At 46.5% G+C, this 16,230-nt stretch overlaps 1 protein-coding gene across 2 annotated transcripts in view; it reads left to right on the top strand.

Moving 5' to 3' along the window:
• Window positions 1–16,230, top strand: part of ITGA6 (integrin subunit alpha 6) — a 76,749-nt gene that overhangs the window by 48,551 nt on the left and 11,968 nt on the right. For both annotated transcript variants that reach the window (XM_080798593.1, XM_080798592.1), the window contains exons 10-23: window positions 2,943–3,041; window positions 3,297–3,358; window positions 7,608–7,768; window positions 7,925–8,068; window positions 9,751–9,866; window positions 9,981–10,170; window positions 10,292–10,375; window positions 10,473–10,552; window positions 10,707–10,784; window positions 10,872–10,974; window positions 12,323–12,496; window positions 14,012–14,110; window positions 14,450–14,560; window positions 14,660–14,758. In XM_080798593.1, coding sequence (XP_080654719.1) covers window positions 2,943–3,041; window positions 3,297–3,358; window positions 7,608–7,768; window positions 7,925–8,068; window positions 9,751–9,866; window positions 9,981–10,170; window positions 10,292–10,375; window positions 10,473–10,552; window positions 10,707–10,784; window positions 10,872–10,974; window positions 12,323–12,496; window positions 14,012–14,110; window positions 14,450–14,560; window positions 14,660–14,758 — 1,600 coding nt within the window. The remainder of the gene's footprint in view (window positions 1–2,942; window positions 3,042–3,296; window positions 3,359–7,607; window positions 7,769–7,924; window positions 8,069–9,750; window positions 9,867–9,980; window positions 10,171–10,291; window positions 10,376–10,472; window positions 10,553–10,706; window positions 10,785–10,871; window positions 10,975–12,322; window positions 12,497–14,011; window positions 14,111–14,449; window positions 14,561–14,659; window positions 14,759–16,230) is intronic.

Here is a 16,230-nt window from a genome sequence, read left to right as displayed (position 1 = left end):
TCCTTTCATTAAAAAAAGAGAACCCAATTCCCTTATTTTACAAATGGGGAAAGGGAGGCCCAGGACTGCTTAAGATCTGAAGACTGGATCCTAGGAGTCCAGGATCCCAACGTCTGGGCATTTTTCCCATTTACTAGTACTTCAAGGTAGATCATAAATACATGCCAGTCAAACAAGAGGTAGCTGAACCAGTAAGATTTGCTTTATGTGTTAAGGCACATGTTTCCCGATTTGTTGTGTACTATGCGCTTGAAATTATATTTGTTGTTATGTTTTAAAAAAAACAGAAGTAAGGGGCACCTGGTTGGCTCAGTGGGAAGAGCATGAGACTCTTGATCTCAGGGTCTTGAGGTTTGAGTCCTGGGTTGGGTGTAGAGATGACTGAAAAAACAAAAGGATTTTATTATTTTTCTTTTAAAGATTTTTTATTTATTTATTTGACAGACAGAGATCACAAGTAGGCAGAGAGGCAGGCAGAGAGAGAGAGAGAGGAGGAAGCAGGCTCCCCGCTGAGCAGAGAGCCAGATGCGGGGCTCGACCCCAGGACCCTGAAACCATGACCTGAGCCGAAGGCAGAGGCTTAACCCACTGAGCCACCCAGGCGCCCCAAACGTAAAAGGATTTTAAATAAAAAATAAATAAAAATGTTTTAGGCAGAAGTGTGTGTTAATATTTACTTCTGATATCTATGTCCCCTTAACACTATGATCTATAAAACATTCTTGCATCTCTAGCAATTGGTTTTAATTTGTGGATTTTTGCCTCTTAAATATGCTCTCAAAGCTTTAATTAGGAATGTGTCTAGTTAGTATCTTAGAAACTAGCAGCTGTCTACAATAACAATGGAAAGGTAAACAACCAAGATAGAAGTCATTTAGAAACAGGAGCGTGGGCAGCACTTGTCCTTCTGCAGCCCTTCACCTTGCCCATGAATGTACACGCATCTTTTCTAGCCTACCGACAGATTGATTCCAGAAGTTCCACCTCACTGTCTGGGATTTGGAATGCATTTTTCTGTCTTCCCCAGGACGGCTGGGTTACCAGAAGCCCATTAAAGTCAGTCTAACTGGATCCATGTGGTAATGAGACCATGGACCCATTCCGCATTTTGGCTGGGGAGTGACAGGGATGAGAGGGGCCCTCTCCCCGTTCGCTTGCACTGTATACTTGGACTTGCTGTATCTTCGGCGGAGGTCAGGACATAGGCTGGTGGTAATGCCTTCTTAGGCTGGGGAAATAGGGGAGAAGATGGAAGGGAGAACAGAGATGTTTTTATATAGCGAGAAGGGCCCAAGGTGTGGGGTTCCAGCTGCTTGAGTGGGTTTGCGAGGATGGGGTTAGGCAGAGCAGAGATGGGACAGGCTGAGGGCTTGAAGCTTTTGCTTACAGAGATCCTGTGGGGGTGGAAAAGTTGTACTCCCTTCTGCTGACAGGAGGACAAAGACTTAAGGCTGGAAATGGGATGTTCTGAGGAAGGGCAGAGGTTTGTGGGATGGAGTCCTGTCAGCTGAGGGTTGCCTGTATTCCTAAAATTCACATGTACCTAGAAACCCTGACAGAGAGCGTCCCAGGTAATTAGGTGTATGTGGGTTTTTCACCTTTTTGGAAGGTATTTTGGCAAGATTACTCATAATTAAATGTGCACATATTCTTCAACTCAGAAATTCTGCTAGGAGTTTATCCTACAGGGGAATTCAAATGTGTGCCTAGAAACCTGTCCTAGGAGGTCTGTCAGAGCCGGAAGCCCCAAAACAACATAAACGTCTACCCCTGAGGGACTGATTGGGTCCGAGCTGTTGCTGCATGGGCGAGGAACAGCGCCACCGGCCTGAGAACCCGGGAATTAGATCTAGGGAGAGACAGGAGGAGGCCACTGAAAGGTCAGTGAGAAAAAGCAGCACGGAGGGGCGTCTGGAAGGACAGACCAGGCCCCTTGGGGGTTTAGGTGAGGACAGAGCCATAATATGTGTCTGAAAACTCTAGAACTTTGACAAATTTTCCATGTTCCTTTCCATTTGAAAACTTCTATTAAAATGACAAGACATTTTATAAATAAGTGTATTTAAAATTTTTGGGTAAAATTTGTATAATGAGGTTTTATTTATTTATTATTTTTGTCAAGGTGTTGCAGAAGAGAAAGTATATTTTATTTTGGGGATTTTTTACTAATAGAGACTAGACTAATCCTTTGGGTGATGAGATCTTTTTGAGATCATACAGAAATCTAATTTGTTTTGTTTTGTTTTTATTGTGTTATGTTAGTCACCATATAGTATGTCATTAGTTTTTGATGTAGTGTTCAATGATTCATTTTTAACATATAACACCCAGTGCTCCATGCAATCCGTGCCCTCCTTAATACTCATCACCGGGCTTAGCCATACCCCCACCCCCTCCCCTCCAAAACCCTCAGTTTGTTTCTCAGAGTCCACAGTCTCTCATGGTTCATCTCTCCCTCCGATTTCCTCCAATTCACTTTTCCTTTCCTTCTAATGTTCTCCATGCTATTCCTTATGCTCTACAAGTAAGTGAAACCATATGAGAATTGACTTTCTCTGCTTGACTCATTTCACTCAGCATAATCTCCTCCAGTCCCATCTGTGTTGATGCAGAAGTTGGGCATTCGTCCTTTCCGATGGCTGCGTAATATTCCATTGTACATATGGACCACATCTTCTTTATCCATTTGTCTGTTCAAGGGCATCTCAGCTCTTTCCACAGTTTGGCTATTGTGGCCAGTGCTGCTATAAACATTGAGGGTGTATAATGAGATTTTAAATGATAGAGCTGTTCTTTTCTTTGGCCACAGGGGAACATCTCCCCCCTGCCGCCCCCGACCCCGTGGTTTTTAAGATGTAGTAGACAGCTTGAGAATATGTGAATTCTTCTCACACTGAAGGTAGTAAGAGGCCGAGCCTGTGTTTTGCTCCTTTTTTTTTCAGGTCCCGGCCTGTGATTAATATTCAGAAAACGGTCACTGTGACACCAAGCACGATTGATCTTCGCCAGAAAACGTTCTGTGGGGCACCTAGCGGGATATGGTGAGAGCTCCCACTGTATGCACGGAACCCCCTCACTTTCGTACGTCTGCTTTAGGGGGACCCTGTTGCTCTGAGGAGCCATGGGCAGCAGTGGGACAGAAATGAGCAAGGGGACAAGGAATCTGTCAAGTGAACATAGAACATTTTACTCATCAGTGGGCAGTGGGGGGATTCGAGACCTGGGGACCATGGGTTTTTGTTTCTTTCTACTGCAGCGATACATCTTTTAAGGAATATGTGTTTGATTTTATATAGCCTCAAGGTGAAGGCCTGTTTTGAATACACTGCCAAACCCACAGGTTACAATCCTACGATAAGTAAGTACCTAGTACCTTTAAAAATTATATATGTTCTGTCCACCAGGTTGAAAGTAATGCATAAGTAACAAAAATAAAACTGCTGTGGCCAACCTTGGTTCATAAGTTCTTGTATGAGGCATTCAGTGGCTCTGCTGTCTTCTCTTTAATCAGGAGGGCGAAGCGCAGGAGGGGAGAACTTTCCATTTGGTCCTCATTTGAATTTTCCAGAGCAGATGGTTTAGGACAGCAGGACTTGGCAAAGTACTCATTTGCTACCACAACTGTTTCCTCCATTTCTGCCTTTGAAGAGCAACATGGAAAATTGGTTTTGCGGTTGTGAGGTGGTGGGTGGTGGTTGTAGGAGATGAGTCCCAGAGCCCAAGCTTTGCACAGAATTGTTGGGTTAGTTTCTCCTTGCTGCGTGGTCCCCTCCAGGCGGCCTCCGAGGCCCAGGACACCCACGCCATGCCCCTGTGGGCGGGCTCCTTGGGGACCGGAAGGCTGGTCTTGGGAATTCAGAGCCCGGGGCTCTGCTCCGGGCTGCAGCTCCGAGGCCGGCTCACCCCGCAGCACAGCAGAGACATTGGAGTTTCCATTTTCCTATCAGGAATAAAAATGTCTCTGGTAGGAATTCCTACATAGGATTGTGGTGGAGAGCAAAGGAGATACTCTGGTGAAAGCCATCTGTCATTTATAAGGTATTATGTGGCTTCCTTTCTTTATAATCCAAACAGGCTTTTTGGCCACACGTTTAGACAAGGCTAATGACACTCTAGCGGTGGTGATCATCCTCAAAGCCTTCTGTGGTAGGTTTTAGTAAGAGCTATACGCTTTCAGGTGTAGGCAACCTGCTCCAGCTCCAGAGTCAAGATGGGGACATGGGAATTTAAAGGGTTTTTCCCCAAGGAGCAGGTACAAAGAGTGAGGGTGATCAGATGGTCCTGGCGGCCCCGTGTGATGGCGTGGCATGCCACCAACGGAAGCCTTTTTCGGGGATGGGGTGGTCTGCAGTTTTTATTTTACCTTGACGTAATGAGTTTTCTTAAGTTTCCTTCTTGTTATGTAAAGTATTACTCTGTTTTCTTTATTAAAAAGATACTGCTTTTCATACTTCAGAATTTGGCAAATTAAGTCTGTCTTCCCCCAGTTCACCCTGTCATAGCCCCCTTTTCCTGTTTTAAGCCTCCATCTTCCCCTATTTTAAGCCGTCCTCAGGTAGTTGCTTTGCCTCCCTGAGCTTTGTGGGCCCGTCTGCAGGGCTGTCTCCTGCTGTAGCCTCTCCCAGGATCTACCCACCTTGTGGGACATGTGCTTGGTGTTGCTGTAGCACGGTTTGTGCACAGGGCGGTGGTGGCCTCTCACTTGGCCTTTTGATGTGGCTGGTATTTCACTGAGTACTGGAAACGATTCTTGGGGTGGCTTTCATTGAGAAGAAAATGTCTTCTAGGATTTCTCACACTCTGTTATCCTGTTAGTATATTTTGTGTTATTTTTACCCAGACACCATACCTTACACTTGCCTGTTTGGATAATGGGTGTTTGGCCACTGTGTTTCGAGTAGACTAGAGAGACAAGGAGAAATTGTGATTCTTTGACTAGGTGAGGAGAGGAAATGGGGAAACATTTTTATTCTATGAGTCTGTCATTTACTCACACCACTCTGACTGTAGATGTGATGAAATCTCATCAGAGCTGTCCTTGTCTTCCCCTACATCAATCATTTCCATAAAATGACAGAGGTTGTTCTAGCTTTCACGTAGCATTTGATGCCCTGTGTATTAATTTCATGTTCAGTAGCTACGCCATTAACCAAGTGTTTAACGACTCCGTTAGCCGAGTGTTTACTGATGGCCTATCACGAATAGAACTTTTTTTCTGTGAAGACATTTAGAGGGACCCTGTATTTCCTCGCCTGTACTTCCACAGCACTGGGAAATTCTACATCAGATAGGACTTCCACCGAGCTGCATAAGTGAATCCATCTAAAATCCGTTCCCGGTGTCTGAGAATGTGAGCTTATTGTTTGATCAGGCCCTTTTAACTCGGTGGTCCTCGGTTGTGGTGTTGCCTACAGACAGATATTTATAATTGAGCCTTAATGAGTATTCTACTGGCTTGCCCCTTGAAAGGTCAGCAAAGGTGGCCTGCAAGGATTTTAAGATAACGCGAACTGTCTGGGGGTCAGAGAAGGTTAGAGTGGGCTTGGTAGATAAACGGTTTTAACACACCCACACCCTCCCCTGCTTTTGCCATGAGGGGCACTCAGCACTGAGCCTTGGTTGGGTTCACTGTGGAGTTAACAGGTCGTTGATAAATGGATGATGTCAAGGCTACAAGGCTAAAATGGAGACACATTCCATTTGGCAGAAATTACTACTGAAACTGTCAGTGTTTCTAAATTTTGGTCTTGCTGTAGCTCAGTAGCTGTTGTTTTGGCATAAGGATAACATTCTGTGGTCTGTGTGCATGTCTCTATGTGTACCGGTGGGTATGTGGGTGTGGCGCAGTCCCTCCCACTTCCATTCAGCTGTTCTAAAATCATACTTATGGCAGGCGTTGTCCCCATGCCGGGGAACACAGTGGCAAGCAGACTGATGGGGTCCCCGTCCACGCCTTTGCCTGGGGAAGATGGTCGGGCAGTCCCAGTGGCTAAGTGTAGTAAGTAGGGAAATAGAATACTGTCCGATCCGCCCCGGAGAGGTCAGCGCCCCCCCCCCCCCCCCGCCCTGGGAGGAAGTGATGTCCACACTGAGATCAGAAGGAGGAGTAGAGTTAGGCAGTTGGGGGTAGGTAGAGAGGGCCAGGGCCCCGCTGGCAGAGGAAGAGAGTGACCCAAGCAGAGGCCCGGAGGAAGTGGAAACCTGGACATCCAAGAGGCTTCGTAAAGCAGTTGTCTTGTGTGTTTGTGACAGAGACTTCGAAGCTGGTGCCGCCCCGTCCCTCGCTGTGTGGTCCTGGGCCAGCCCTCTAGCTCTGTGGGCATCCATTCCTCACCTGCAAGAAGAGGCTGTTAAAATAGATGCTCTTTAAGACCTCTTCTGAACTCCACCGTGAATATTAGAACGTGCGTGGTTCATTTTCTGTTTTCTGGAGAAGATTTTTTTTCCCTTGAAGCTGCCTTCTCTGGCCCTATAGGCACTTTGGTTTGCTTCCCCTTCTGGTAGTTAGTGAGTGATTGATGAATGGATGTAAGTAATTTAAATGTTACCCCATAAAGAAACATAGTAACTACATCCAGCAAAGAATGCATTCTGAAGCCGAGAAATGAGATTTTGATCATCCAAATCCTGGCTTGCCTCTGAGCTCCATCAGTAGAGGTAATCAAGTACAGGAGGTGTCTTCTAGGCCTTTGTAGGTCAGAAACTTTGGTGCGGGAGACATGGTAGCTGGCAAACGGGTCCTCTAGCCTCAAAAAGGAATGTGTTTTACCTTTCAGTTCTTTTAAGTGAGAAGTCTCCACCTGTTGTCAAAAGACTTCTCTATCTCTCCTATGTTTTATTCCCGTTTCAGACAACTGTCCGTTATCCGTGCTTCTTAAACTTTAATGGGTCTAAGACCCACCTGATAGTCCTGTTAAAATGCAGATTCTGGGGGCGCCTGGGTGGCTCAGTGGGTTAAGCCTCTGCCTTCGCCTCAGGTCATGATCCCAGGGTCCTGGGATCGAGCCCCACATCAGGCACTCTGCTGAGCAGGGAGCCTGCTTCCCCCCCTCTCTCTACCTGCTGCTCTGCCTACTTGTGATCTCTGTCAATAAATAAATAAAATCTTTAAAAAAAAAATGCAGATTCTGGTTAAGTAGGTCCGGCTGGGGCTGGAGGTTCTCACTGCCCAGCAGATGCGAGGAGAAGCTGCCACTGCTCTCCAGGTGTGGGGCCCCGTCAGGGACAGACTACTGGGTGGGAGTCAGTGCAGGCCTTTCAGGAGTGCTGGGTCCCCGTTCTCTTTGGTGCTCCAAGTGCCTGAAGTGGAGCCAGAAATCCTTGGATGCAGCTCAGAGGTTCTGACTTATTCTTGGGCTCCCCCAGGTGGCCCAATGGAAATTTAACTTCACAAACTCTTGACAGCAGCGGCAGGAAAGGACAGCTTGATCTGAAAGGCTGTAAATCAGGCAAAATGTACATTACCAGGAAATGTGATCAGCAGGAAGGGCAGTGGGAGACGTATTCTACGAGGGATTAAAATAACATCAAAGGGAACTCACTGTCCTTACAGCTGAACTGTATGTGGATATACTCTGAGTTCAGAGGATTTTGTTCATTGTATCTAGCCATTTTGGGCACGCTCGAGGCTGAAAAGGAGAGAAGGAAATCTGGGCTGTCATCAAGAGTTCACTTTCGAAACCAAGGCTCTGAGGCCAAGTATACTGAAGAGCTCACTCTGACCAGGCAGAAGCAGAAGGCATGCATAGAGGAGACCCTCTGGCTCCAGGTGAGGGGGGCCCCGCTCAGGCCGGTCGTTGTAGGGGACTGAGCTGGGTTCTGTGGTGGCCTAGGGAGATCTCTGAACCTGACACCAGCGACCTCTCATTCAGGACTGTTGGGAGCTCCCCAGGAGTGTTGATACCATACTCTGCACACTTTTCAGGAAAATATCCGAGATAAACTGCGTCCCATTCCCATAAGCGCTTCGGTAGAGATCCAAGAGCCAAACACGCGGAGGAGAGTGAATTCGCTTCCGGAAGTTCTTCCCATTCTGAATTCAAACGAACCCAAGACAGTTCACAGAGATGTAAGTCTCCTGACTTGGGTGTTGCCAAAGCTTCTGCTGTATTATGCTGCTACATCATGTGTCTTTGAAGGGGGAGGACTAGTGATTTGCTTTTTTAAAGTCCATTCCTTTGTATCAAGTAAGCTTTTTAATATACGCAAAGTTTGTTTGAGATTGGTTTCCCAGCTTAACAGTGAATATGAAAACAGAATACAGTTTGGAGCCAGAGTATTGTTCTTAATAACTTTTGGCCGCTGCGACTTATTGTGATTATAACTGGCAGAACTCATTCTCACATCCAGTATGTCCTGTGGCCGTATGGAGAAAAATACAGCGCATTTTACCATTGAGGACATTAAAATGTAGAATATAAACTTGTTAGTCTGGACATTAAAATCAAGGAATATGAAATTCAGCAAGGCCATCACTTCGTGGCTAATGTAGCCTGTGTAGTCTTAGGAAGACCATTCTGTGACATGGCCTGCTGCACGCCTCCTACGAGGGGGGCCTATATGCTGAAATTTAAGGTGGCTGAGGCCTGAGAAAGGGCAGGGGAGCTGTGGCGTCTGGATTTGGCATTGTGCACCTGCCGTCAAAATCCAGCTGGTGCCAGAGCGTCCACTGTGTGGCTCTTGGTTCTGGTGGCCCCCGACAAAGCCTCTCAGAAGTGAGTACTTGCTGCTTCAGGCCTAGGCCATGGTGCCTCAGTCTGCACACCGTCTTTATCGTCACAAAGTGTAGTTCCTTGTACTTTTGCATACTTTTTCATAGACGTTATGTTACTGCTTCTCACATGACTGTTTCTTGTGGATGTTCCCAGCTCTGTAGTCATGTTGAACACAAGAAGCAAGGAGACGCTTTCCCCAGCTATTTATTTGTCAGTGTGATTGTGAAGCACCCATTAGCACTGTGCCATTTGTTTTCTTCACCTCAGACTGTTTTCCCTTCTGTTCAACAGAGCCCATAACCGTATCCTCATGGTCTATTGTGAGGATTAAGGGAGTTAAAATAAGTAATCACATGTTAGGTAGCATCATCACGACTACTGGCACTTCTTACATTATCCCTATAAAGTTGGCTGGTGGCATCCCCCTATCACCAGGGACGTCCCTTGGAGTCTGAAAGGTTAAGTGACTTGCCCAGAGCCCCATGGCTGAGTGCGTGGCAGAGCCGGTTTGGAAGGCGGAGCTGTGTGGCTTTGGGGCTCATGCTCGTTACTACACCTCGGGGGCCTGGGCAGCGTGTTCTTACAGCACCGCTCTGTTCAAGGACAGAGTTAAAAGACGGTTCCGTTAAAGGCACTGGGTGCACGGCTGAGTATGTTTGAAGCTTCTGCTGTGGTAATTGTCGCACAGGGACGGGGTGTATGGAAACAGCCAATCACTGTCGCAGTCTCCAAGAATTGTGATGGTTTTGTTTTTACCAGAGAGAGACAAACCCTAAGAGACTCTAATTTTCAAAAACAAACTGAGGGTTGCTGGGGGGTGGTGGGTGGAGGGATCAGGTAACGGGTAACTGGGTGATGGACATTAAGGAGAGCACGTGATGTAAGGAGCACTGGGTGTTCTATAAGGCTGATGAATCACAGACCTGTACTTCTGAAATAAATAATACATTATATGTCACTTAATTTGAATTTACATTAAAAAATTAAAAATAACTAATTTCCAAAACAAAACAACAATGGTTTTGTTCTCCTACAGGTGCACTTCTTAAAAGAGGGATGTGGAGACGACAATATATGTAACAGCAACCTTAAACTAGAATATAAGTTTTGTACCCGAGAAGGAAATCAAGACAAATTTTCTTATTTACCAATGTAAGAATCACTCTGTCATCCTGGCAAAAATGACTGGCTTTGCAGCGGGTTACTGAAAACGTACTGAGGTCTTTGTCATTTTTGTTTTTGTGTGTATGTGTATGTGTTTTATAGTCAAAAAGGTGTACCAGAACTAGTTCTAAAAGACCAGAAGGACATTGCTTTGGAAATAACTGTGACCAACAGCCCTTCCGATCCGAGGGACCCCGCAAAAGACGGAGACGATGCTCATGAAGCAAAGCTCGTGGCCACTTTCCCCGACACTCTGACTTACTCAGCATACCGAGAACTGCGGGCTTTCCCTGTAAGTGGTTTCACAGCCGCTGGGAGCAAGCAACCTGGGGTGGTGGGGCGGCAGATGTGGGGGCTGAGGGTGTTGGGGGCGGCAAGCAATTGGAGGGTAATCTCCTGTTTTTCTGTTACAGGAGAAGCAGCTGAGTTGTGTTGCCAATCAAAATGGCTCGCAAGCGGACTGTGAGCTTGGAAATCCTTTCAAAAGAAATTCCAGTGTAGGTGATGCCTTCCCATCCCACATCGTGCCGTGTCTGGTGCCATTACAGGGTTGACATGCTTGGTCTGTGTTAATGTCTGTTTCTGTTTTTTCAGGTGACTTTTTATTTGATTTTAAGCACAACCGAGGTCACCTTTGACACCACAGATCTGGATATTAATCTGAAGTTGGAAACGTAAGAATTGCTTCAACCTTTCCATTCAGAATTATTTCATGAAAACACAGCCCGTCAATGAATTGGCTCTGCTTCTGACTCATAAAAGGAGTGTAATTGTAATGAGAAAACTGACTGTTAAAATGAAACCCTATTGTTTCCTTTTCATTTTCAGAACAAGCAATCAAGATAATTTGGCTTCAATTACAGCTACAGCAAAAGTGGTTATTGAACTGCTTTTATCGGTCTCTGGGTAAGTGTTTGTGTTTAGCATAACAAATCAGTGTTTAAAAGAACCGTTTACAATCCTCGCTAAAACTGGTGTTTTTTAATTTAACAGAGTTGCCAAACCTTCCCAGGTGTATTTTGGAGGTACAGTTGTTGGTGAGCAAGCAATGAAGTCTGAAGACGAGGTGGGAAGTTTAATAGAGTATGAGTTCAGGGTAAGTTTCAGCAGTTAGTCTTTTTTATTCTATATATCAAAGGTGAACATCTACTGTATATGTTAATATATGTAATGTAATTTTAATAAGTGTGGATATGTAGCTTTAATATGTAATAGCAACATTAATAAAAATAAGTAAGCATGATAAATCCTCAGTTAAAAGTGAGTTCACCGATGTTTATATCACATACCGGCTTATAGTGGAAGTTTACTCCTTCAGAATGGAGAACAAAACTATCATTCGACATGGACTTGTTCAAAATCCAGTTTAGTTTTTGTGAATAAGTGATGTAGGGACAAAGGAATACCCCACCCCTCCCTCTCCCCAGAGTCTGTCTGTAACACACAAATCTCAAAATAGTTGATATCTGGCTTTAGACTGTGTTGGGATTTCTTTCTTCTTTGTGAGGTCCTCTCTCTTACGGCGTGTGGTTAATGTTCCCTCACATTTTACAAGCCTAGTGCCGGCGAGGAACACTCCTGCTTGCTCTGAAGCATTTCTAAGCAAGAATCACAGCGACTCTCAGTCCAGTTGGGTGAACATGAGGGCATGGTGCGGAGAGGGCTCGTGACTCATCTGTGGGTTTGGGTCTATGTGGCTCAAATCAGCTGAGACAGCACAGTGGCCGTGGTCTGAGATGGCAAGAACGTGCCCACCCCTGACTCCAGCAGGATGGGGGGCTGAGTTCCACTAGGGGTGTCTCTCAGCATTGCAGACACAGCTGGGGTAGGTGGTAGTGGCGGAGGTGAGGACGCCTGCACGGGTATGGCTGCCATAGGCGGCCCTGGGTGCCACGGCGGTCCTGTCCCCCACACAGAGCTCACTCCTCATTTGGCTTCTGCCTAGGAAGCTGCTCTGTTCCTGGCTTGAACTCCTGATTCGTGGCCTTTGTAATGGTTTTCTTCCTGCTCTCAGTTGCTACCCAACCACCCTCCCCTGCCCTCCCTTGTGGTAGTGGACTGAGGCAGCTTCATTTTGGCCTAGGGAGGGGCTTCCTAGAAGGAGGCTGCTGGCGTGCCGCCACAGGCCACACTCCTCTACAGGGCCCGGGAGGTTATATAGCGACTCCCAGACCCCTGTGACCTTCCAGGTCGGGAGCATGGAGTATCGAACAAGGCAGATTCTCTTGCTCACAGGAGTTGCCGGGTTGAAGGAGCAGTCCTCCGTCTCTGACCTTTCCTAGGCCTGCATCTCTGCTGTGGGCACCAGGCTCTCTGCAGTCCAGCTCTGGAGCCTGTACTTTTCATCATAGGGTCATGCTTTTTCTCCCTGGCTGCAGGAGCAGCTACTTAATTTTAGAGTGAGAGACTTACACGAAGATATAATACGTATTATTTTCTTACAGGTAATTAACTTGGGGAAACCTCTTAAAAACCTTGGCACGGCGACCTTGAACATCCAGTGGCCAAAAGAAATTAGCAACGGCAAATGGTTGCTTTATTTGGTGAAAGTAGAATCCAAAGGATTGGAAAAGATTGCTTGTGAGCCACGAAGTGAAATAAACTTCCTGAACCTAAAGGTACATTGATTTACCCTGTGTCTCTGTAGCACATAATAAGGGAAGCAAACTTCTGTGGGGAAAATCCTTAATTTCCTGAGGAAAAGTGACATGGTGGTGTGCTTACTTCTTCTCTGGTGCCACATCTTCTGTCATAGTTGAATAACCAAGTCAGGCTGAGGATTTCTGCTGATCAGCTGCCATGATGGCACATCAGTCTGATCCAGGGCTTGTTGAAGGAAATGATGTTTTCTGGAGTTTTGGACCCAGTATGACCTATAAACAGGACTGGGATGTGCTTCTGGGGTGGGCCGGTGTTCACCCCCCATAAAACCAAACTCATTACAGAAGAGATTGGCACTTTAGCAAGAGACCTTCAAAGCTTTCATTCTTATTTATGTTTTAAAAAAGATTTATTAGAGCAAGTACACAGAGGGAGCAGGAGAAGCACATTCCCCGCTGAGCAGGGAGCCAACATGGGGCTCGATCCCAGGACCCCAGGATCATGACCTGAGCCAAAGGCAGATGCTCAACTGACTCAGCCACCCAGGCATCCCTCATTCTTATTTTTTAAAATAGTAAATATTTATCAAGTGTTGATTGTGCCTCAGGCACTGTGCTAAAATAAACATTTTATTTGCTTTTTCTCATTTCATTCCCTTGATAGTCCTTTGAGGTATTTTTTCTTATCCCTCCCATTTCACAGATGAGAGAAGTGAGATTCAGAGAGAGTAACATTTTAAGAATCACTCAGCAGTTATGAGGCTGATTCTGCGTCCGAGCTCTGCTCTGTTTTCAAAGCCCATACTCGTAACTGCATGTGCTGCTGCACGAGGACAGTCCTGGTTTATCATTATGCTCCAGTGTGACCATCTGCATCATTACTGCATGTCTGTTTCTTTTCTTCTGTTTTTAATCCTGTGTTGAGGGCAGACTTTCAGTAGATCACAGTGAGGGAGCTCCTCTGTTTAAGTGATGGTGTGCTCTGTGTTCACTGTTGGCAGCTTCTAGAAGGATCCTTTGTTCATCAACTGAAAGACAAGATGGTCCGTGACTCTTAATCCTTTCTTAAGGGAGATGCTATCTTAAAACTCCTTATGTGGATTAGTTTCCAGACTCTACTTTGAATAAGTCACATACCAGTTCTTTTGTTTTTTTCCATTTGTCAGTGTCATTTATTCAAGATGTGCTGACTTTTTACCATGCATTAGTTACCAAGCTGGGCACTAGGGACATAGGGATGAGATTTGATGCCTGATCTCAGGCTGCTCAGTTTGGTGAGGAGACAGAAGAGCAAAGAAAGCCTGCTTTCTCTTCGCCTGAGTTTTAAAGTCAGAGTGAAAATAAACTACCTGAATCGAGATTGGAACATTTGTGGATTTTATACTTATTTCTGTGGCTTTGGTGACAGGAGATGGGGAAATATTAATTGTTGATGATATGAATTTGGCATCATTTGGGAGAGGTGCCCAAGAGGTCTATGCAGTAGTGACTGCTACATTCAGTAGAACTGTTTTGGATATAATTTCTTTTCAGGAGTCTCACAACTCAAGAAGGAAACGGGAAATTGCTGAAAAACAGATAGATGATAGCCGAAAATTTTCATTATTTGCTGAAAGAAAATATCAAACCCTTGTAAGTATTTTTCAATAGCCATGACTATTGGACAAGACGGTGGCAGGAAGGTCTTCCCCACACTGTTGGATTTTATTTTAATTTTTTGTTTTATTTTAATTTTTAAAGATTTTATTTCTTTATTTGACAGAGAGAGACATAGCAAGAGAGGGAACACAAGCAGGGGGAGTGGGAGAGGGAGAAGCAGTCTCCCTGGTAAGCAGGGAGCCTGATGCAGGGCTCGATCCCAGGACCCTGGGATCATGACCTGAGCCGAAGGCAGGCACTTAACGACTGAGCCACCTGGGCCCCCGGTCCCCCCGGTCTGTTGGATTTTAACTATCGTCCTTTTCTCTCCAGAATTGCAGCACGAACGTGAACTGCGTGAACATAAGCTGCCCGCTGCGAGGGCTGGACAGCAAGGCTTCTGTCATTCTGCGCTCGAGGTTATGGAACAGCACGTTTCTAGAGGTTCGGCCCTGCCGTGAGGCTGTCCCCTGGAAGTCATTTGCCATCTCTTAGAACGTTTCTCACCTCCTTGACGCATTTGGTAACTTTGTCTCCGAACAGGAATATTCCAAAATGAACTACTTGGACATTCTCGTGCGGGCTTCCATCGATGTGGCCGCCGCCGCCGAGAACATCAAGCTCCCAAACGCAGGCACTCAGGTGAGCGGCTTCCCCACCTTCACACTGCTCAGAGCCCAGCAGGCCACCTCCACCGGGTGCCCGCAGCCTGAGGACGCGCCACCTTGTCATCCTTCCCCCACACCACTGCGACTCCCAGACGGGAGAAGTCCGACCAGTCCCGAAGGGGCTGCCACTCCACGCTGCACTGTAACAGAATCACTGGGAAAAGAAGTGCGCGCAGGGCCCTCCAGTGCTGCAGGGCACGTGGCAGATTTGAGAGCCGCTGTGCCCGTGAAAGAAGGGGTGCACCTCCCACCTCTGTAGAAGCCCCAGGTTTTCTATTGTCCCTGATGCCATAGCCACTGTTGCAGTGTCCCCAGGGATGGAAACCACCACTTTACGGAGTCGCTCATGGCATGTGTGGCTAGCTATAGTTAGTAGAAAAGATCTCTTTCTATATGAACCCAGGGTTGAATCTTACAAGGTCAGTCCCTGGTTATGCCCCTTGGAATAAGCCCCAAATGAATCCTCTTTCTCAGCCACGTAGTAGCCTTTGGAATAACGGAAGGAAACTGGCATGCCCCTGGGATGGGTCTCTCATTCTATTCAGAGCAAAGCCTCCGGCTCTTCAGGTACCCGTCAGGCCAGGCGCTCTCCTTCCTGGGCTGGCCCTAGTCGGGCAGTGTGACTCCTGGGTGGGCAGAGCACAGATGCGTGATCTGTCTAGTTTGGCTCTCCCTGAGCCCCTTCCTTCTGGACACGGCGGCCCCACACTGCTCTCAGTCAGCCTAAGACTTGGTTTTTCCAGTGTACATAGGAGATTGTGTTTGTATTTCCAGCAGCTATGTTTCTGTTCTGCTGAAATTTGCAAGTGTTTTCAACAGGATGTGTTGTCAAGCGATAGTTCCCATATCCCATCCTTGAGCAATTTTTGAAAATTCTGAACGCATGCCTTTAAATGTAAACCTCATCCCTTAGGTGCATTGTTTGTGGCCCATCATTTCCGTTCACAAAGTAGTGCTGAGTCTTGACCATTTGCCCTCTCTGAGCTTTCTCCTGCTGCAAGCTTTATCATTTTCAAAGCTGAGAAGCACAGCTTCTCTGTCCTCATCCAGGCAGTTGAGAAAATACTGAACGGAACTGGGAGCAGTGGTGGTGGTCTGGAGCCCAAAGGGCCTTGTGTCATGCTCTTGAGATCTAATGCCTGCATGTCATGTGCCAGAATGTTTTGCAAAAGAGACTGAATGGAGAGAAAGGTGGTGACTTAGTATTCTCCAGCTGGTCTCCTGATGTGCCTATGGATGTGTTCTGGCTTCAGTCCTTTGAGCCGGCTGAAAGTGCAGTGAGCCTCCTGAGCACTGGTTTCTGAAGACAGCAATCCCTGGCTGTTCAAATCTATCATCTACACCCAAAGACATTTGTCCAGAGCAAATGCTAACCTGGGCGGGATGCTTGGACAGGGGTTAAAAATCAGGACCGTCCCAGACTTAACCATGACATCTGGTCACCCT

Source organism: Martes martes, assembly GCF_963455335.1.
Source record: "Martes martes genome assembly, chromosome: 3".
Classification (NCBI taxonomy): Eukaryota; Metazoa; Chordata; class Mammalia; order Carnivora; family Mustelidae; genus Martes; species Martes martes.
The sequence above is the reverse complement of the archived record's forward strand: the minus strand, read 5'-3'. Positions and strand labels throughout refer to the sequence as shown.